This window comes from Trachymyrmex cornetzi, unplaced genomic scaffold (genome assembly GCF_001594075.2).
Source record: "Trachymyrmex cornetzi isolate Tcor2-1 unplaced genomic scaffold, Tcor1.1 scaffold1118, whole genome shotgun sequence".
NCBI classification, from domain to species: Eukaryota; Metazoa; Arthropoda; class Insecta; order Hymenoptera; family Formicidae; genus Trachymyrmex; species Trachymyrmex cornetzi.
The window spans coordinates 232,464-254,710 of record NW_017295674.1 but is presented as its reverse complement, the minus strand read 5'-3'; the positions used below and the strand labels follow the sequence as shown (position 1 = coordinate 254,710).

At 35.1% G+C, this 22,247-nt stretch overlaps 5 protein-coding genes across 8 annotated transcripts in view; 2 read left to right on the top strand and 3 right to left on the bottom strand.

The window, feature by feature from the left end:
• Positions 1–8,700: 8,700 nt before the first annotated feature.
• Nacalpha (nascent polypeptide associated complex protein alpha subunit) lies at positions 8,701–11,167 on the bottom strand. 3 transcript variants are annotated; one of them, XM_018511088.1, is made up of 6 exons: positions 10,760–11,048; positions 10,101–10,365; positions 9,710–9,829; positions 9,400–9,495; positions 9,141–9,299; positions 8,701–8,922 (listed from the first exon to the last, which is right to left on the bottom strand). In XM_018511088.1, the coding sequence occupies exons 2-6, from the start codon at positions 10,353–10,355 to the stop codon at positions 8,908–8,910; spliced, it is 645 nt and encodes a 214-aa protein (XP_018366590.1). In that variant the 5' UTR covers positions 10,356–10,365; positions 10,760–11,048; the 3' UTR covers positions 8,701–8,907. The 3 variants fall into 3 exon arrangements, with proteins under 3 accessions (XP_018366590.1, XP_018366584.1, XP_018366597.1); XM_018511082.1 differs by lacking the exon at positions 10,760–11,048 and adding an exon at positions 10,568–10,637; XM_018511095.1 differs by lacking the exon at positions 10,760–11,048 and adding an exon at positions 11,076–11,167 and having other exon boundaries at positions 8,702–8,922.
• Positions 11,168–13,585: 2,418 nt separating this feature from the next.
• Positions 13,586–17,324, bottom strand: Lnpk (zinc-ribbon metal-binding protein lunapark). 2 transcript variants are annotated; one of them, XM_018511070.1, is made up of 9 exons: positions 16,677–17,323; positions 15,750–15,791; positions 15,490–15,677; positions 15,207–15,399; positions 14,995–15,006; positions 14,582–14,810; positions 14,283–14,444; positions 14,004–14,195; positions 13,586–13,854 (listed from the first exon to the last, which is right to left on the bottom strand). In XM_018511070.1, the coding sequence occupies exons 1-9, from the start codon at positions 16,701–16,703 to the stop codon at positions 13,727–13,729; spliced, it is 1,173 nt and encodes a 390-aa protein (XP_018366572.1). In that variant the 5' UTR covers positions 16,704–17,323; the 3' UTR covers positions 13,586–13,726. The 2 variants fall into 2 exon arrangements, with proteins under 2 accessions (XP_018366572.1, XP_018366579.1); XM_018511077.1 differs by lacking the exon at positions 14,995–15,006 and having other exon boundaries at positions 16,677–17,324.
• A 764-nt stretch (positions 17,325–18,088) lies between these two features.
• On the top strand, positions 18,089–19,441 carry wuho (tRNA (guanine-N(7)-)-methyltransferase non-catalytic subunit wuho). Its single transcript, XM_018511428.1, has one exon. The coding sequence runs from the start codon at positions 18,189–18,191 to the stop codon at positions 19,350–19,352; it is 1,164 nt and encodes a 387-aa protein (XP_018366930.1). The 5' UTR covers positions 18,089–18,188; the 3' UTR covers positions 19,353–19,441.
• Positions 19,442–19,629: 188 nt separating this feature from the next.
• Positions 19,630–21,633, bottom strand: Rpt4 (Regulatory particle triple-A ATPase 4). Its single transcript, XM_018511105.1, has 7 exons — positions 21,516–21,633; positions 21,201–21,280; positions 21,087–21,126; positions 20,785–20,921; positions 20,332–20,704; positions 19,968–20,231; positions 19,630–19,883 (listed from the first exon to the last, which is right to left on the bottom strand). Exons 1-7 carry the CDS (start codon positions 21,610–21,612, stop codon positions 19,693–19,695), a joined length of 1,182 nt encoding a protein of 393 aa, XP_018366607.1. The 5' UTR covers positions 21,613–21,633; the 3' UTR covers positions 19,630–19,692.
• Positions 21,634–21,744: 111 nt separating this feature from the next.
• Positions 21,745–22,247, top strand: part of Akt (AKT serine/threonine protein kinase) — a 4,472-nt gene continuing 3,969 nt past the window's right edge. Inside the window, exon 1 of the mRNA XM_018511043.1 lies at positions 21,745–21,776. Within this exon, the coding sequence (XP_018366545.1) occupies positions 21,745–21,776 (32 nt within the window). The remainder of the gene's footprint in view (positions 21,777–22,247) is intronic.

Sequence of the window (22,247 nt, the reverse complement as noted above, 5' to 3'; positions counted from 1 at the left end):
AATAGTCCGCATTAGATACACTTCCCTTCGCGTTCAAAAAATAAAAGACATTTCCTACGGAAATCATAATACATTAGAGTTTACTTTGAGAATTTATGTTATACAATGCTAGTAATAATAGGTGCATAAAAACATTTGTACAATGTACAGGATAATATAATACAATATGACAAATGAGAAACGTGTCAACGTGGATACATTGTACGATACAGTATCTCAACAAAAACGTAACTTTGTAATATATTTTCGAATTTACGGTACACATGACGTTGCAAAAATTATTAATCTTTTAACTATTTACTATAACGCAACCCTTTAAGTTACGTCATCCAAGTTGAAAAAGTCAATCGCAAAAATTTATTTAAAATATACACAGAAAGAATGATTTTGCTGTAATATCTAAAAATTTAGCTAGATATAGATCTAAAAATAATTTTGTTAAACTATTAAAGTAATTATGTAGAACGCTTAAACGTTGATGATAATATTGCAAAAAGTTTTAACATTAATTCCAGTAATCAGTTTAATACACCATTATACACAATATTATTTTGATAGTTCCACAATTTCTGGTCAAATAAAATTATTTTCAAATCTGTATTTAATTAAATTTGTAGGCACTTATTCAGTAAAACCATTCTTTCCACGTACATTATATAAGTTTATCATTTATTAATAATTTAAGTCGTTTAATTAGAAAAGTGGTCTTATTAAGAGTATAAAAAAAATGTCTTGTGACTACAGAGGAGCATGTCCCTCCTACAAAATCCGCCATATTGCGAGCAAAGTGGAAAGAGGCATTTTCGAGATCATTTCCAGGAAAAATAGGACGCTCCACTTTTAATTCCAACAGACACCGGCGGTGGTGCACTACCATTTGTGGCAGTTTACTAATTCCACGCCCATCCTAAGTTTTACGGCCGACTGACCGATTGGTCGGTCTACCGAGGGCATCGCTCTGTCGAGGGAGCTGGTGTTTATCCGCGGCGGGAAACCTCGAGTAAACGCAGAACGAAAACCGTGAGCAGTTACATGCTCTTGAGAAACCGGCCGAAATTAAAACGGCGAGAAAAAGATGAGAGAGTCTAAAGGATCCTCGAACAATTCGCGATGGCACCTTCCTCGAGATAGACATTGTCTACCCGATCTGTCTTCCGGTAAATGACGAAACTCCTACCCGAAGTGCCGAGTACTGCTGCGTAAATTGCAATTGGGATAAAAATTGCTTTTTACTGTGTTATTTAGCATCTAAAAGATTTGGATAATTATGTTAAGCATCGATTTGATACATTCGTAACGTGCTATAATTCACGAACGTATTCCAATTTCTCTTCGGCATTAATTATTAATAGTATTAAATTCAGAATTCGGAAGTGAGAGATGCTGACGCGACTAAAAAAATCTTCAAACGTTCGCGTGTACATATTATCATTAAGCTGTTATAGAACAAAATTATTTACAATTCGCGGTTGGAAATAAACGAGTTACACCCTTGCTATCAGTGGAATAACGCAGAACAACGAGCATTAATGCGATTGCATAAATGATGTACATCGCGCGTGTTGCACAATTGACAAGCACCCCCGCTGGAACACTGAAGAGAGCATAAAAATATAATAATGGAATAGTATAGTTTATTGCCTGTGCCAAGATCGTATCGCGTTATTGTTCGCGTAGCTCTTTGTAGAACGGCAGCCGAGCAAGGAGCAGAATAATGAGGTGCCGCGGCGCGGCTGCTCAAACATGGCCGATGACGGTCCCTACGGGCGAATCATTCTCGCCCGGTGTGTTTCCTCTTTTGTTCCTCTCGCACAATTTTCTCCATAATATCACGATTTGACATGCGCTAGCGCGCGCAGCCTCCCCAAGAAGAGCCACCCCAGGACAGTCTTGCAAGGTGTTGTCCTTCTTTTTGTTAAAAAAAAAAAAAAAAAAAAATTACAACTAACCGAAATTATAGTGAGCCGGCGCGATTTACTTGTCGCTCCAATTTACTTACGTCATTAAATTGATATCGCGCGCGCGTCAACGAGATTATAATGGTCGTCCTCAGTCCGATCCATTCGGCGATAAAATGGAATTTTGCAGTCAGAAACGCATCGCTTGCTGAAGTCGTATTCACTCTCGCGGTGTAATTTTCTCATCCGATGATTAAACTCGTCGTCCTATCTCGTCAAATCTGCCCGCAGTCGTTTTCGACGGATATTCATCTGCAATATTGAAGAATAAGAAATAAAAGGGCGAAGATCGAGACGACGATGTATCCCAGACGAATAACGACGCGGACAATGATATTATTATGCTCGACTTGTTCACATAGTGTGTCACGATCACTCATCGTCTTCCCGGTTCTACATATAGTGTACAGTTAACAAGGTTTTTATTAACGGCTATCACCGTCTTGATTTTCCTCGGAGGGTCGATCTGTAATCAGACCATAGAAAAAATATCGCTTCGCAAAATCACCGCGAGACCTATCAATTTAATTTTGTCTCTCTCCAATCTCGAAAGACACGTAGTCGATCTAACGACGAGCAATCGCGACGCAGGTAATCGACTGCGCGGTAGTTACTCTATATTTTTGTAGCTTCTTGTACAGGATGTGTCAAATAATCTCCATTCATATACGAATTTTTTTAACAATGTTGGGGGACACACGAATAATTGTCTTTCTTCCGTGATGCCCTAATTTTTTACATTAAATACCTCCAAGTCGTAAAGTGGGACTTCTCAAAGGACGCATTTGAGATGAAACGTTGATTACAGCTTGAATGCCTTTGGTTTGCATCGCCCTGTACATACTGCAGTAATATATCAGCTGCCTCCTTCGATCCTTCGCGATTGTATCCTGGCGCAGACGAAGGCGTAAGCAAGTGGTTTTGATCGTGTACACAATTTATTGCGCGTTTCGTACTTTTCCTTTTTCTTCCATTTTTTTAATGAGCAAGAGATCTGGATCGATCTCTCCCGATCTTCCACGAGCCACCGTCTTCATTATCATAATATACGAAGATAAGCGCATCGTTAACCATGAAAAATTGAATCGATTTCCCTAATAACAAGGTGCTAAATGATAGCCGACTATAGCCTGACGTATCGATTATTTTTGTACCGTCAATCGATCATAGCATATACTTGGTCATTTCACGATTATTGGCTGCACTAATTCTACGTCGCATAAAATAAGACTTATCAAGTAGCAATGACGAAATTAAATGAATTTTCACATTACAAACGCATTTGAAGAGCAGAGTACCTACTTGTTAGCAAAGAAATTCTCTGTACCTAGCTTCATTTAAGTCTATATTAGATTAGAAATTGAGATTAAGATTGAATTTGATCAATCAAAGCAAAGTTTACCAGATATTGGTTCTTCTAGATTAGCTAATTTCGAATTTTATTCTCAATCTTAATCTTTAGTCTAATATGAACTTTACATATATTATGCGCAACATATTTAAATAGTAAGCTCGTTTCTACCACAACCGTAAACATATCCTAAAGGAATGAATGTAGTGGTTCAACGATTCAAGGAAGGAAATACATGCGAAGATCAAAAAGCAAAAGAAGTCTATAGACAAAGTCGAAATTCAGATAGCAAAATTTTAACAACACGAAATGTTCATTATTTGACGCGCGCGCGCGCGCGTTTATCACCATTTCGAATCGTAATCGCCGGTTATCACGCCAACACGCGCAGGCAATTTTTCTCGCACGCGCGAAACCGTGCGATGCAATTTACGATTAACGTAACATTTTTCGCGACGTGGTCGCCGCGCGAATTCTCGACCGATCGTCTTCATCACCGTAACACGCGCTCGAGATAAGAGGGAAGCATTATATCTTCTTCATGGACATCGGCGAGGCTGCACTTTCGGTATAATTTTGTCATTAAATCCCCCCCCCCCCTCCTCCCTACTCTCTACTCTCTCGCTCTTTGCACATCCGTTCCTTCTCGTTGGATCACTCGCTGAAAAGTCGATGTATACATAGGGACGGATAACAACTTTGTACTGAAAAAGCTAATTTTTGAAGAATCTTGTGATTCATGACTAAACAAAGAGGCAATAAAGAAAGTCTCTCTTTTTCTTCTTTCATTCAATATACCTATATGGAATAGACAAGAGATCATTATTATGTTTTTAAACCGTTAATAACAGACACAATAATTACGTCCATTATATCTGTTTTGAACTTTACATTTTTACACACTCCGACCTGTACACAAATTGTGCGAAATTTTTGTTACTTTCAACGAAATTACTGTTCGGTGCTTCAGATTTTTAATTTGAATCATTCTCGTATTGTGTCTTAGATTATTCGAAACATCGACGAATAGATATCGCGAAAGCGAGCTTATTCTTTAACCCTGCTTGAAAGCTAAAGCTTAAGTCTCATTAGGTCTCGGTATAGATCCGCCCCTGACAGGGTAGAGACGAAAGACGAGAAGCCGGCCGGGCGGCAGGAGAAGAACGAGGACCGCGGATCCGGCGATGATAATGATTCCGACGATGATAGACGGCTCGTTATTACTATACGCGTTCGCGCGAGGTAGAGAGGGGGACAGGCGGCCGGCGCGTTCGTGTTTTAGAGCTGGGAGCGATTGGTCGACGCCATTACTCACACCGTTTGCGCCTGCCACATGGTCCGATAGGTCTCTTCTCATCCTTACCTTCTTCTTTCCTTCCTACCTCTCTTCCTCTCTCCACTTCTGCACTCACGCTTCTGTCCATCTCTTCTTTTAACCCTTTCGCCGTCCCTCTGGTCTCTCTCTCTCTTTCTCTCACATTTGCCTCCCCCTTTTCCTCCCTAGTCATCTTCTTCTCTTCGACTTTCGCTCCTTCTCACACGTTATTCTCATTCACTTCTTCCATCTTCTTCTATCTCGTTCTATACCCCTTTTTCCCCTCCGGTTCTGACTTTCAAGCGCGAGATCTGACGGCTGTATCGTACCTCCTTAGGGCGCGTATTTTATTTGGCGCGCCCTTCAATTACCTCGTACGCAATTCGAATGAAGAAGAACAATTGCTATATTAGATGCTCGCCGGGTGGGTGTGTTAATACATTTTACTCGTGACGCGCGATCGCAGCCGCTTGATTCAGCGATTTATTATTTTCTTCGAGGCATCCGCGGAGAGATACCAGGCTTGCCGCGCCGATAGGCGCGTATACCGTTCTCTCGTTCAAGAAAAATCGCTTTGTCAAGGTAAACAAATTCTGTCTATTTATACTCTGTCCAAGAGCACAAGAGGATTCTATAAAAAAAAAAAGCATAAATAAGTCGCAGCACGCAAGCAAGAAATAAATTACGACGCGCTTGAATCTGTCATCGTTGTAAATATCGATTACGTAACTTTCTTTTGGACGAAATAAAAAACTGAGAAGTGGTGTTTGTCGCTCAAGTTTTTGTCAAAAAAATTACGTAATCGCGAAACTTTCTTCTCTCGACGAGATGCGAAGAAATTTGTCACTAATTGCGCGATCCAGTTTGAAAAGAGTTAACAGGTCAAATGTAAAGAAGTAGAACGCGGTGATTGACAAGTTTGACCTCAATGTCGATATCGCACGTGCGGCAGATACTGACATCAATTGCGAGTGTCTTTCTTCACCTTATCGGCCGGTTCCATCGTCGTCGCCATCGACATTCGTGATATGACATGACAGTCGGTTTGTGCGCGACATTATGAAGATGTCCCCGACGTACAACGAAACGACGACGATGACGATGGTGACGGTGACGGTGACGGCATCGAAGCATTTACGAATATTTCTACCCTCGTCTATATATGTATGTATATATATATATATACACACACACATGCACGCGTGTACACGCGCGCATGGACGTGGTGCGGAATTGCGCGTGTATGCGTGCACACTGACGTTACACGCATTATCTGATGGCACCGACATACATCTTCGCTGTCAGCCGATCGTTAAGGGAACAATCAGATTCGGACATATCGGTCAGGCTGGTCCTCCCCTCGTCTTTCTTTCTCTACCTGTCTTCCTCTCTTTCGTTATCTCCTTTGCCGCTTGCATAGGAATGTGCTAAAATGATCGATATTTATCGTCATTCTTTGGTATCAACAGTATCATTCAATAATCGGTACTTGTATCTTACTACGGAAAAACGTTTGTATAAGACGACGAATGATTAGTAAAAAATTGTACGGTCTGTACGAGACCGTAGAACAGATTATGAAATTTATTCTTCATCATTGTACTAAATCTTTCAAGTTCACTTTCGCTAAACTTTAAATTATATCACTCGTTTGCTGCAACGACATAACTCAAAAATTGTAATTTTAATTGTTTGCTAAAAAAAAAAGGAGAACACACACTCTAAATTTCTTGCAGTGAAATCTCACTTCAAGAGAGTGAAAATGCAACCACCCTTGAAAAAAAGTGAAAATATTTAACTTCTTGAAAAAAGAGTGACGATCTTCACTCTTTTTAGAGTGAAATCTTACTTTTTTGGAATGAGATTTCACTTTTTTGAAATGAAAGTTCACTCTAAAAAGAAGATCGTCACTCTTTTTTTCAAAAAGTAAAATATTTTCACTTTTTTTCATGTTACAAAATTTTTTTAATTAAAATATTCATTTTTTGGAAAATTTTGTTTTTGAGTTGTGTCGTTATTGTAAAAAGTAAATCATGTGTATTTTAAATATAAGTGTACACTGATTTAACCATAAAAATAGACCTATGTCTTCTCATCCCCTCTCACCTTCTTCTTTCATCCCACACTCCCCAAAAAATATATAAAATTTATAACCATATATATAATTTATTATAACTGCCGCGATATCGATGTGACATGCAAAACGACACAAAAAGAACAAAAAAAATTCAAGAGGAGGTCAACGATTAACTTCCAAGTCGTAAATCTCGCAGATCGGTAAAACTTTCGGTTACACCCAATATATCTCAATGATTTTGGAATTTGAGAATTTCAATGATTTTCCGATACGATATCCAACGCGATCTCTCTCTGCATTACGTACGGAAGATATATACGAGCACTTATACATTCCCCGGATGATCTCTCGGACAGCTGCTCTCTCTCTTTTATTACGTGACAATATTGCGAAGACTTTTTGCGGGCAATAATGCGCCTTAAGATCCGTGCCAGATGTCACCGGCGTGGATAGCGGGTCATATACGAGACCGAAATCTCAAATATTAGCGCGAAATCGTAGATGGGAGAGCGCACATCTTACGCGGCAATATCGCGCCGCTGATCGCCCGATATCATTTCTTCTTACGCTCGCTCTTTCATCTCGTGGATATTTGGCGACATGTGCGCGAAACGGCTTATAAAACTTCTCGCGAACGTCGCGACGAGGGATCGTTCCAGGCGCGTTTTTTTCCGCGGTCGTTTCGAAACGCTACATTTAATGCGATATTTGAAGGATGTATTCTGATTCGAGATATATGTGATTTTCAAATTTCAAAAGATATGTATAAAGTAACCGACAACGCGTCAATCAAGTAACTTAGATATAAACTGAATAAAGCTTTTTAAGCAAAAAGCACATTTCACATACGATTATGGCTCGGAAAATTTAATATTTTTTTTAATTTTGGAATAAAGAAAATTTTTAAGCAACCTTTTGACGCTCAATATTACACAATTATTTTGTATAATATTAGTGATGCACCTTTTAAACAATTAAAAGAGAAAAAATTGAAGGCTCAATATAGACAATCAATAATAACCCGCCCAAACAACACATAATTGGTCTGTTTTCTGTTCCTGCACTAGACTGTTCTAGAACTCTCTTTCTCGCTTTAAACAAATATCAAACGTATATCTATTTCACTTTAAGTTCCAAAAGTGTACACTAGTTCAGCCACAAAAAAACAGACCTAATGTAACAACACAATTGTGATATAGGACGTCTTTAAGTTGACTTTAGATGCAAAAAACATATCTTATGACGCGATTTCAGACACTTTTTGTTGTCTGGGAATATATTGTGCAATATCAAATACTGTCCAATATAATATATTGTATAGGAGCCATTTTACTCCGAATAATGTAAATATGATTCAAAACTATTAACATAAAAATTCAAAATACGCGCGGTATTATTTAAAATATACTTACATATTTCCAAATAAATATATTGATTATACTGTTTCTAAATACGTCTATTCTTGAATTACCTGCTTATTGCTGTGCCACTGCCATGCATATGTGAAAAATGGATGACAACCTCTCAAGATACTTGTGCTGCCATCTCGTATCAATCTCGTATACTAATTTGTTAAGTTATACAATGCAAAAAAATCTTCATAAATTTCTTGAACATATCGCGTTGGCTTCATTAATATTACAATTAAAATGATTGAATAGAATTAATTATATCATGCTCATCATTTATTTTTTATCTTTCATTTTATATTCTTCTATAGTTAGACTGACGTACCTGTTATCGATATGATATTCCATGACCGAATTCAGAGAATTAGTTATCGACGGATGATCATCCATTCTATATTATCCATCGCAACTCATTGATACAAATCGTCCCATCTGGTCACTCCAAATCGAAATATACTAAGAATTGATATGAAATTGTATCATCAAAATGGCCTATAAACAAAATTAAAAAAAATGGCAATGTCAATACATCTTTTTAATATATAATAAAATAAATAGAAAATTTACAGTGATCTTAATATATTTATCTTTTGTTTTACACGAATTTCGTATATACATTCGAATTCAATTTTTTAAGACAATTACGGAAGATTAATATAGCCAATTTTCTCACAATATATTGTGGCTTTTTCTTTCAATCCGATAAAATAAAAAAAGAACGACGCTTTCTGATGGTACGTATAATGAAATTACAATCTCGGAACGGTCAGCGTATATCCTACTTTTAAGCAGCTCTATCACATTGTCAATTCCTGAAATAAAAAATAAATGAATAAATTACAAATTCACTATGTTTATCGAGCACAATTTATTAACAGAAAACGAGTCAGTCTGCCAAGATATATTCAACACAATTTTTATTCTGATAAAAGTGTATAAGCGAAACCCTTGAAACAATCATCATGTGATTATGTAAAAATATTTAAACGTATAAAGTACATAAATATACATATATATATTCGAAACTTACCATAATAGCATTGACGATGTCATTTTGATTATTCTTAAGAGCTTTAATAGCTTTCCCTCGTGATACATTAGCTTGACACATAACCAGATCAACATCTTTTTCTTCCACGCCTGTTTCATCTACCTCTTCTTCTGATTCTTCTTGTATAGGAGCAACAACCTAATATAAAAAAAGAAAGTTATATTAAATACTGTTACACATTAATATTGCATTTCAAACTAATATATACATTAATCTATAATTATAAAACATATTTTACCGTAGTGCTGCCACCAGCTTCAGTTGCTGGTATAACTGGTGGTTCTTTGAATTTTTCTGCTGCTGCTACTTGAGCTTGTTGACTGAGATCTTCAATCTATAAAGAACGTTTTAATATATAAAATATATATATTAAAAATATATATTAATTTATATTGATGTAATAATAAATAATTGTGAAATATCAGTCTGCCAAGGTACTTTCAACAAATAATTTCTGTTAGTTTGCGAAACCTCAATAATCATCATAAAATAAGGAGTTCAATAAATGTGATCTATTTGTTATTATACAGTCAGAGTTACTTCGTTACCTTGGCTTCACCAAATACTATATAAGTATCTGAAGCTGGATTCTTCAAAACATCTGGCTTGTTTATAACAAACAGAATATTCTTTGATTTACGAATAGTTACTCTGTTGACTCCTTGAACCTGAACATAAAAAGCAAAGCAACATTGTCTTGGATATAAAATCAATTTTGAGAGATGATATATGTAACTCAATGTATAGAAATAATATGTGTAATAAACTCATAATCGACAAGTTTGATCCCAATTCTCTTCCATACATGTTTCAGTTTATAAAAGATTGATTGAAAAGTTAAGTTTTGAAAGAGTATGAGATTGTAATACATTTCAGAGACAATAAATTTATAAAAAAAAAAAAATAAATTTATTAGAATATTAAAACATTTAAGTTTACCGGCTTCAATCCTAATTTGCTCATGAGCTTCCTAGCTTTCTTTTCTCCACGGCTTTGCTTGGCCTTGGATACCATATCAATAGGAAGTCCAGTGACTGTTGTGCCAGGAAAACCGACGGTACCCGGAGTGCCAGCATCTTCTAATTCCGGTATAGTATCGTCCGAGTCAGAATCAGTTGCAGAACCGATACCTACCAACTCCACCTTTGTAGGCTCCGAGCTCGCCGCCTTGTCAAGCTCCGTCAATTCTGGCATGTTTACTGACCTGTAAAAAATACATTATATACAAATTCTTATTCTCCATACAAAAAAGTAAAATTTCTAAAAAAAAAACAAAATGAAAAAATTAGAAGCTACCACGTGCTAAAGTCGATAGAGCACGACCCCACCTAAAGTGTATCTAATACAGTGGTCAGATAATGTTTAACAAAATAGATTCGCACGAAATGTTGAAGTGAGATAAGTACATTTTCGATGTTAAGTACACGATGAAGAGTCAATCATATAGTATCGACAAACGAACGGCCATCGGCAACCATTGGCGCGAAATCTCGAGTCCCGCACGAATATCGTCATGAATGGACATTATGGCGTCCGCCAAAAAAGCCTGAGAAACAGTTCACTAAGGGCAATTTATTTTGATTCTTTGTGACTTTTACCTAATGTCGTGATTCGCTACGGTGTATTATAACTATGGCTAACACGTCTCGGTCACTGTTAAACCTAAATCGGAACGTTTTGTCACGAAATTTCACGTCATTATACGTGGTCACATAATGTAGTAAAACTTGTCGGAAACAAGCCTCAATGGCTAGAAGCCTTGGAACCCGTTACGCGCTCGCATTAAAATCATTGACGATAAGACATATTACACGATACTATTAGCACAAATATCAAGGATGACATTCGATCTTATGGTATATGTACGTCTCTTAACGAATTATATGATGATGCCGAAAAAATTCTTAGATTTACCTTGCACGGTAATTCGCCGATCGAATAAACGAACGGACAAGACGGACACTATTTTCACGTAGAAATTGAAGCCTATAAATTAAGACCGATTTACATGCTTACCAGCTTACAGAGCCATGTATCATGGAAATATCTAGACGAGATACAACGTAGAACTAATGTTCCTATAATAATAATGGTTCCTGCACACAGAACATGCTTGCAGCGCAACTGAAGTTGACACGATAACCAATCATTCTTCCGCTCCTATGGAAAAGCGATAAATTGATTGGTTACTACGCCAATTTTTACCGCGCAGTAAACAGTGCCGCGTTCTGTGTGGAGGGGGCATTAAGTTAATGAGATAACAATTTTTTATTGGTTGCAATCCGCCATATGTGTCCGTCCAAGGAATCAGTAAGGGGCTCCGCACAATAAAAGGAACCGAAAACAGAGAACAGAATAAAAATTTCAACCTATCAGAAACTGCGTATTCCACAATACATGATTTCTGATAGGTTGAAATTCTTATTCTCTGTTCTCTGTTTCTTTTATTGTGCGGAGTCCTTCAGAGACACAAATTGACACAAGAGTCATTGACTGCGTTCAGCAGACTCAGCAGTTTTGCAACCGTTTTATGATTCGTCGCGCTGATTGGTTTATACTTTTAGTTTTAAAGGAATAGTCCAATCTGAGCGAAGTCATAAAACGGTTTCTGTCCTTGATCAATAATCAATAAGAAACAAAGATATTCTATCTCTGAATGACTTGTGCCGATTTGTGTCCCTGCTGGAAAGCTCCCCATTTTTTCTTAACGCGAAAACAAAAGTGGAAATTTTTATAATCATATTAAAAAATATTATTGTTGCAAAGCTGCTTTTTCTGTTGAACGCAGCCAATAAGTTTTAAATGCCGTAAGCGTGAATCGGATTATATGGTAAACATTCTTTGAAAACCGCATTGAATTTTTCGCGCATGCGCTATAACGAATACAATGACATCCTAAAACGCGGGAGTTCCAAGTTCCAACATGTCCAACAAACGAGAGATCAAAATAAAGATGATTGAAATGGAAATAATAAATTAATATTAATACTTGAATGAATTAATATTAATAATTTGAATGAGAATTAATATTAACACCCGAATGAATAAACAATTGCATTATTGCTATTATCTATTATCGGCAGAATAACCGAATAAGGATAAGTATTATAAAATTATTTGGAATGGATTTCGATCGATACTCAATAATTACCTAGATTTTCATTGTTTTCTAGAAAAAAAACCAGAATAATTCCAATTGGATTTCATTCCAAATAATTTCATGATACATACCAAGGTGAAAAAATAAAACTAGTTAAATTCTGTCTAAAATTGTATTATACCAAGAATTTTTCAAATTGCTCAAGTATCTTTTTCACATATAAATTTATCATACTAAAATAACAGTACAATTCCTTATTTAGGAAGCAAAAAAATACAATAGTTTTTACAATTTACGATTACGTTAAAGTCGAATTCGAGCTGATACAATAATCTTGAGTTTTATTAGCCTATCTAGAATCACAGTAGAGTGTAATCATAAGTAATATAATATAGAGCGCATTCTCAGATTTCTATTATAATGATACTATTTAATCTAGAAGCTATCTGAGTGTTAAATAATTTTTCATGAAAAAGATAGTGCTGCTACAAAATGCATTCTTTTTCGTTCATTCTTTTCAAAAAACGACGCATTTACATAACAAAATTCATGTTTCGTAATAGCCTTATATCTAAACTAATAGTTAAATTTTAATACGCTAGAATGTAATTTATTTTTCCGTTTAATAAAACAATATATGAAACTATAGCAATATTCAGATAAAAGGCATGGTTGATTGAGCTTAAAATGTACAAAGGAAAGATCAGCGTAGCTTCTCAAAAAAATTTGTGGCCTAATATAAATAATGATCTATCACTGCAGATAAGATAGGCAGTCTTGTAAAAAATACATTATTAATTGATATGCAACATGAACTTTTCACATGCATGCAATGCATTCAAGTATTTTGTTGCATTTGGTTAAATTGTGCCTCAAAAACTAAAAATGAAACGCAATTTCATATAAATATTGTTGTATATAAATATTTGTATGAAATCTACGAGGAATTTAAAAGAAATTAGACTAATGATTTCTTGCTCTTATTTCAGCCGTTTGCATTTGATAACCGCACTAATGCTAATAAAGATTTGGAATGATAATAATCTTTCATGATCATCAAGTATAGAATCTTCATACATTTTTCACAAATTGTTTCGCAAATGCTATATAATCAAAACTTAGATAAGAAAAGTCTATTGATTTTATATTACGTATCAACAATCATATATAATATTTGTTACTTCTAAAGCAACTTCAGAGCAACGATTTCCATTAAATAGCAACGTTTCAATTGACAATTACATCTATAATCTAAAAAGATATTTTACATTTCTAGCTTTTATTATACGTTAAGAAAGTCAACATATTTTATATCTTATAATTTATTTTATTTCATTCATTGACGTTACCATTCTTGCTTATTTATCTTTCTTCACACTTTTATCAAATTTTAAACTTACTTGAAGATTTACAAATATCCTTTTTCGCCTTCAGGCTAGTTATTTGAATAGAAAAGTTATGAGTGCTACGATTGAATTTCATCAGACTGTACTTTATTCTCCTCGGATTTTTTCTCCTCTATTAATTCCTTGGTTTCGGATTCAGGAGTGTCAGATGTTTCGCCTGGTCTTTCAACTACTTCAATATCTGAATCTATAAAACACAAAATTATACAAATACCGATAATTATTCTAGCAGTCATATGTATTATTCACACTAGAGATAAAAAATCTTGGCAATAAAATTAAATTAAATTACTAGAGAAATCAACATAAATAATAAAAATTATAAAAATTATATACCTGTATCTGAATGTGTACATGTTTCCAGCTCATTGTCAGAAAGCTTTATTGTCTCTTCGTCTGTATTATGAGGTAAATTAGCTTCGGATTCTACACTCGAAGTTGTAGCAGGATTATCAAAATCTAATTTTGGAGCAGAAGGCTTTTGTTTTCTTGCAGGATTCCAGAAACCACAGTAACAACATCTGTACGCTGTAAAAGTATACGTATATTTATATCATCTATTAAAATATATTTTGAGGGAAAACTCTCTCTCTTTTAAAAAAATGAACATTTTACCGAAATATTCAAATTCTTCTTTCAGAGCCATTCCATTGTGCGATTCACATTGCCGACAAATTAAAGCATAACGATTTGCAGGACCATCACCTACTAAATAATCAACCAAACGATCAATGACTGTTCTTTGTTGCGGCAACACAGGTCGTGGTAATGGTGATCCTAAAGTCATATATATGCAGTCGTTAATTATTTTTATATAATTAATGAATTTATATGTGACATACTTCAAAATACGTATAAGTATAATATTTTTGCAAATCATTATATATTATATTATATATTATATTTTTACTTACGAAAACCCATGGCTGCAGGATTAATTATTCTAGACTGCATAGAAGTATTTAAAGGTTGATTAATCGATCTAATGGGAGATGTCGTTTGACCAGAAACAGATACAGCCATCTGTGTATTTTGAGTCGTTACAATTCTTCTTCTTAAATCACTATGTAGAGGAGATATTACAGCCTGTGGCGTAGGACGCCGAGGTGTCTCAGATGGTATGGACATCCTATTGGAAATAAGCTACAAACAAAATCATTAAATTTGTATGTTTTCACAAAGAATCTTTTAATAATATATATCCTTTAATAATATATAATCTTTTAATAAGCTTGTGTTTCATTTTCTCTAATTTTGCTACCATTTCATTTTATTCTTATATACTTTTACATATACTCGTAAGTATTACGCGTTCCGAAGTACAAACCTTTGGAGTTAACTGTAAAGAAAGAAATAAAATCTAATAAATGTAAAGTCAAACTTATAAAAAAAATTAGTGTAAAATAAGTGTAAAATAATATATAAATTATATAATTTTAGTTTTCTTTATTTATGTAGCATTATCTAATTAAATATTTAAATAATATTTAATTAAATGTAATATTTAAATAATTACGACAACAATGTAAGTCTACTTACAGGTGACATGTTATTGGTTAATTCGTCCGGTGCAAATTTTAATAATATTTCTTTAGCTTTCTTATACGTCTCCGTTTCGGTAACTTCATTTAATATCTTCTTTTTCTCTGCCATGGCAGTAGATAATTTTTCTTGGTTAAGAGTAATTTTACGATTATAATACCATGAAACCATTTTCTTTGTTAAAAGTATTCTGAAAGGAAAATGTACTTGATTGTATTTCCTAGCTAAAAAAATCCATATACGATTATAATTAAGAAGTGTCTCATATTTGCATACTTACAAAATTGGGAAAAATAGTAATGGTGTTATATAAAAAATCTGATCGTATAATGATGCTGGGAAGAAACAAAAGTAAAAGATGAATGCTATCATAACATAAAGGACAACTCCGTAAATGATGATAGTTCCCACTATCTTTTTGTGTTTTTGTTCCGTAGTCTGTCCATACTGTTGGATGTCTTTGATTTGCTGTTAAAACAGAAAGTTATGTAATGCAATTTTATAATATATATCACGCAGTAACAATAAAATAATACTCACTGCATCTAGACCCTCCAAAATTTCAATGGTTGTCTTTTTTTTCTGAAAAACATATTTTACATTATAATGTGTATACCTTATTAATAATAAATACATAAATATATTTCTTTATATAAAAAAAAAAAACGTTTAACGAAAATCATGATAGTAATTTCTCTTGAAAAAAGTAAAACTGTAGCACAAATTTTTTCTATAGTATTCAATATATTTATAGTTTTTCTGTAAAATATTAAATTAAGTATTGAAAAAATATGATAGGAAAAAATAAGATTTGCAAAATACATTTTCTTTGTATTATATATTTATGGAGTAGGCTTTATATAGATATTTATATGAGATTAAAAAGATAAAAATAAATAGTTAATTAAATAAATACTAAAAGATAATTCGATTTCAATTTACAAAGTAACAACGCATATCGTTCATATATCGATAATGTAATTCCTTCGCAATGACGCGTGTAAATTAGAACAAAGTTCGTCATTGAATGTTAATGTTTGGGTCTCGCAATATCCCTGCGGAATAAATTTATCGACCGTTTTTGTTTACTCATGACAATGGTGGGCACCGGGGAAATCGTTTTGCACGACAAACCCAAGGACTCGTATACACGCGACAGTTTAAAAAAGATGCCAGATAAAAAACGTAATCATACGGCCAGTTACGCGCCGTCTCGCGATCTCATTATGTTTAAAAAAAGGACCCAAAGTTATTGCTTCGCCCCAAGGTTAACGCAATCTACGCGATTACGAAACTGTCGTCATCCAAACGGATTCACGGCTATAAATAGGACATGAATGACATTTAGAAATATTGTTCGATATTCGTTTAACCGCGGATAGATAAATGCGGAACGCCGTGCACGTATGGTTGGTGCTAACCTCAACGAAACGTTAGAAAGAGATCTCGACACGTTCCAATACTCACCTGAAATCTGGACAGTATTATCCCCATATTAACGGCAGTTACGACGAAGACGGACTATACGAAGTGAACCTCGTTGACGTCAATCGCAAACGCGTCGGATACTTGTCGTACCGAAACCGACATAAAACCGCCTCCCAATCGTTTTAAAATAGTCCTCGTCCTACCCCTCCGGCCGGTTGTGCCGTTCGATACGATCCAAATTTAAATCCCCGCCGCGCCGTTTGTCTCGATATTTATAGCCTGGGATCGTCTACGGAACAGTCCGGCGCGTCGTCGCCCGTCGGATAATTTCTATCATGTTCGCCGTGACGTTGAAGAAGGAAGAGATATGGGGATCGCCCCAGCTGTCAGCCGTAACTCGTCGGCGTTACGAACTCTCGGACGGGTCGCAAAACGCAAACAGACACGATTCTATTGTACTCCGTTCCGCGCACTCGTGTGCGTCGTGCGACCCGACTAGCCGGAGCCGCGGACCGCCGGAGAAACCGGATGAAATCGTGCGTTCGAAAACTCACGAAAACGTAAGCGTCCTGGAATAACAGTCAAACGGTCTCTCCATCGAAATTCAATTCAATCAAACCGGATCGCGCGATAAAAAGATTGGCGGAAACCGGCTTTCCTTTCCTATATACCTATATACATCCGATTCACTTGACTTGAACTGTGACTAATCATATAATGATTGATCATTGGAATTCATTATCGTTCAAAAATGCAAAGATAGCATACTAATTTGGCAGGATTGACTCATACAGTCAGGCCGCGTCGCATCTGTCGTTGACAAATGCGATTGGTCAATTTAAATGGACTCATCGTTGATTAAAGTTAATCGGAGTTGGTTGAAGTGACCTTAAAGCCCCAGACACAACGCGAGGGAATAGCGATAGCGATAGAAATTACACGATTTCTAACCTATCGGAAACCGTGTAATCCGGTGTATCCGATTTCTGATAGGTTGAAATCGTTATTTCTATCGATATCGATATTCCCTCGTTGTGTCCAGGACTTTAGGCTGTTAATTTCATTTGTGCGTTTTTGTCGACAAATGTAATATCAACCTTATGTAACTCTAAATAGAAAAATATAGTCTAATCAGCGCGAAGAAAACTACGTAACAGACACATTTGATTGAACGGATCTATTGGGCACATTCAGGTCCGTTTCCACCAACGCAGATCAACTTTCCGAGATTAAAGTTAATCTATATTGGTGGAAATGGGCATCAGCTGCATTCAGCGAATCGGTCACTATGTTGGTGTATTCTTCTAGGTTATCCAATCAGATGTTTATATCTAGAAGAATGCACTAATAGTAGCGAGCTTTTACTCAACTGTCGTGTCTGCTGAATACGCTCGATGTCACCGCTGCGTCGCGTCGTATCATCTGTACAAAAGTTAGGTTAGGTTGTAAAGTACACGTGTTGCATTGATGCACGTATGACACTAGAGATTGCATTCGTTCATTGCTGCGAACAATAATGTTATTTTAAGAGCTTTCACGAACGTTACAACAATGAGCTTTTCTGTGTACGAGTCGTACGTTGCTCTGTGTAACAATGAACGTGTGATAATGCACGATATTTACAATAACACCGAAAACACGATAATTTTGCCCGATCTGGAGTCGGAGAGGAAGATAGACGTGCACAACAAAGTGGATATCGAGACTTATCACATGATAACGTCTCTGGCGTTTTCAGAAGATGGGAAATATTTTGCGGTATGCACGAATCGCAAGCAACTGTGCCTGTATGAAACAAAGGATTTGAAGCTTTTGTCGAATCGAACGCTCATCAGGGCTGCAAGCAGAGTGAGATTCTCACCGAACAACGATATCGTGATAGCAGATAAGGCTGGAGATGTTTACCTGTTTTCCACCAGTTGTCCAACGGAAGCTGGAACCTTCATCTTGGGACACTTGTCAATGCTTCTCGATGTACTTGTCACACAAGACATGAAGTACGTTCTGACAACTGACAGAGATGAAAAAATAAGAATTTCCATGTTTCCTAACTGTTATAACATTGTATCTTACTGCTTGGGACATGAAAAATTCGTGACAAATATCTCAGAGTTGCCTCATGAGAAGAGCGTCCTAATATCGTGCGGTGGTGATGGAGTCTTTAAATTGTGGGACTATAAATGTGGTAGTGCACTACTGTCTGTCAATTTTTACGATAAGATATCGAAATGCGACGTAGAAAGATTTAATCAAGACCTCCGTGACTGTCAGTATGACGAATCTGTAGATATATTGCCTGTCAAGTATCTCAGAGTATATTATTTTAGTAAAATAGAATCTTTAATTATAATAAGTTTTTATAGTAGCAAAGTACTGTTAGTTTATAGGATTAGTGGTGACAGTAACACACAGTTAAAAGCAAATTATTTGGAGTCCATAACCGTGGAAACTGAACCTATCGAATGTCTTTTACACAAACAAAATTTGTGGGTATTAACAGATGTAGGACTGCGAGTATTCAAATTTGATAACGATAGATTTGTTACTCACGATACTCTGAATTCTACAATCAAACGTCTCAATGCCTCCTGGCAAATTTTAAAAAATACTATTGTTAAACGAAACTTGTTTCCCGTTTTATATAAAAGAAGATATGACAATGCGCAAGAATATCAAGAAAGGAAAAAAATTCGTCTTGCAGGCAATACAGAGTAGATTATAATTCTTACAAATGTTATAAATACGATATTTAGTATTTTGTAAAATATGCAAATAAATATTCGCACTAATCTAGCAAAATCAGAAAGAAAAACAAAGGTTTCTATATTTATTTTACATCAATCATTTTAGATTATATCGATGTTATTAATTATATCATACAAATTTGCTAATGTGTTAATGCTGAATAAATTCTCTTCTACACAAATATAATTTCATTATAGAAAATAAAAATAATTTTAGTAAGACAATATTGAATGATCCACTTGGGTCATATAAAATTAATAGACGTCTAATATTACTTTTGAAATATAAAATGATAATATTATACAACGAATTACACAGGTTTATAATCTAGTTTCGATTCGAGTTTCTTATTATCAGAAACTTTTCTGACAGCTTTCATAAAATCTTCTTGTATTACATATTCTCTTTCTAATCGTATTGCAAACAAGCCAGCTTCTGTGCACACATTTCTTAAGTCAGCACCATTGAACCCATCAGAGAGTTTAACCACAGCTTCATAATCTACATTTACATGTATATTTATATAATATTGTAAAAAGAAATATTTAAAATACTGGAAACATTAAAAATGAACTAGTTTCTTACCTATTTCACCATGTTTGGCAATTGGCAAGGCATGTATCTTTAAAATCTCTAAACGAGCTTGTTCATTAGGAAGCGGTATTTCAATCTTTCTATCCAATCTTCCTGGTCGTAACAATGCAGGATCTAAAGTATCAGGTCTATTTGTAGCCATTATCATTTTAACTTGGCCCAAAGAATCAAATCCATCCATTTGATTCAACAACTCCATCAAAGTTCTCTGGATTTCTCGATCAGCACTTGTCCCTTCCGAAAATCTGCGGCCACCTATATATATGTAAAAATAAATTAATTTTATTAATATTTAACCTATAATTTTCTCTCAATATCTAGATATTTCTTTAAATTAAAAATATCGTATGCTCACCAATAGCATCAATTTCGTCCATGAATATAATACAAGGTTGATGGTCACGAGCGTAATTGAACATCTCTCTAATCAATCTAGCTGATTCTCCAATATATTTATCAACAATAGCGCTCGAAACAACTTTCAAAAAATTTGCATCTAACTGACTGGCAACGGCTCTTGCCAATAATGTTTTTCCAGTACCTGGAGGACCATATAACAAGCATCCTTTGGGAGGAGTAATTCCAACTCTTTGGAAAAGTTCAGGATTTAATAATGGCAATTCTATAACTTCACGCAATTCGCGTATTTGTTCACTCAAACCACCGATTGCAGAATAAGTCACATGGCCAGGATCTTCATGAGACATGTTATAAACTAATGGATCAACCTAAAATACAACAATATGAATAAATTTTTGAAGAATTAGAAGCCAATCTTTCTAAAGATGAATTAGTGAGTTTTTTTTACCTCACGTGGTAAATAACGCATGATCGTAAGAGTTGTCATATCTAAAGCAACTCTAGTTCCAGATTTTAATTTATTTTTGTCCAATTGACGTCGACATCCAACAACATAACGTGGACCATTTGTTGCTTTAACTATAACTATACAAAAAATATTTATTATGTTAAATGTATATCTCATTGTTCTTACAAAATGTAAACTGCATCACTGTAATAAAACTTGAAATTTTTAGCCATCTTTAAAATTAAATATAACAAAATAGAGATGCAGAGACATACATTAGTCAATATAAATTGATTACTTACACTTTTCTTCTGTAAGTTGTTTCAATACTTCTCCAACAATCTGTAAGATAAAGATCGTGAAATATAGAACATAAAGATAATTATAAATTATTAAGTTACAATATTACAACATACTTGTCCAACACTTTGTAATGCCTTTAAATCATTTTCAGACTTGTCATATTGCTTTGTCAGATCCTTGAGGTGTTCTCTCACTAGAAAGTACGTATATTTTATGGTTTTTAAAATAAATTAATTGTAAGACATAAAACAAAAAGTTCAAAAAAAAATATCAATACAATAATATCACAAGAAAAACGTACCTACGAATAAAATATAGACTAAAGAAAACTTGACAAGAGATGTGAGAGGTTATGAGCCTCTGAGATATGTACTTTGCAAATGAAATTGTATTATATAAAATTTATAATATTTACGAAAATATCTTACTTTCCTTGAGACGTGACTCAACTTCTTTATGTTCTAAAAGCTTCTTTCGGTAATCTTGAAGCGCTTTTTCTCTTACAGAATCCATGGTAACCGCCATCTTTACTTATTTTGCTGTCTAACTGTCATCGACAGAATTTTTGCAGATAGGCAAGCGTGCGTCAAAACCATTTTGCAACTGTTGGAAATTTTCTTCACGCGCTGATTGGATTATACTTTCAGATCTAGAAGAATGGTCCTATTTCAGCAGACAATCATAAAACGGTAGCAAAACTGTTATGTTTTGATTGTTCTGATTGGTTGGATCGAATAACTATTAGAATTAACTATTACCTTTCTTTTCAGTTATACTTCTCTTCAACTAAACTATCCCTCCCTTTTCTTCCATTTTTCTTCAGCATGAAAGAGAAAAAAGTTAAACCGTGCAATTTAGTTGGAAAAAACGGACTTATTTATTTAGCAGTTTGTCCTCCAATGAAAATGTGACTTTAGACTTGGGGCGATCGTCGCGCCGCTTCTGACGTATCTCAGTTTCAGCGTGATCACGTCGACGGTCAGTGTGTATGTACATATGCATTACCTGCCGCACGCGTATCTATGATTACTCCAGTTTACATACGCGCACCACTCCCGCTACTGCGTGTTCGCGATTTTTGTGAGATTCCCGACGTAAGACGGAACTTGAAGCGTCGCCGGAATATCGACAAGTTCGTATCGACGAGCGAGTGATGGGGG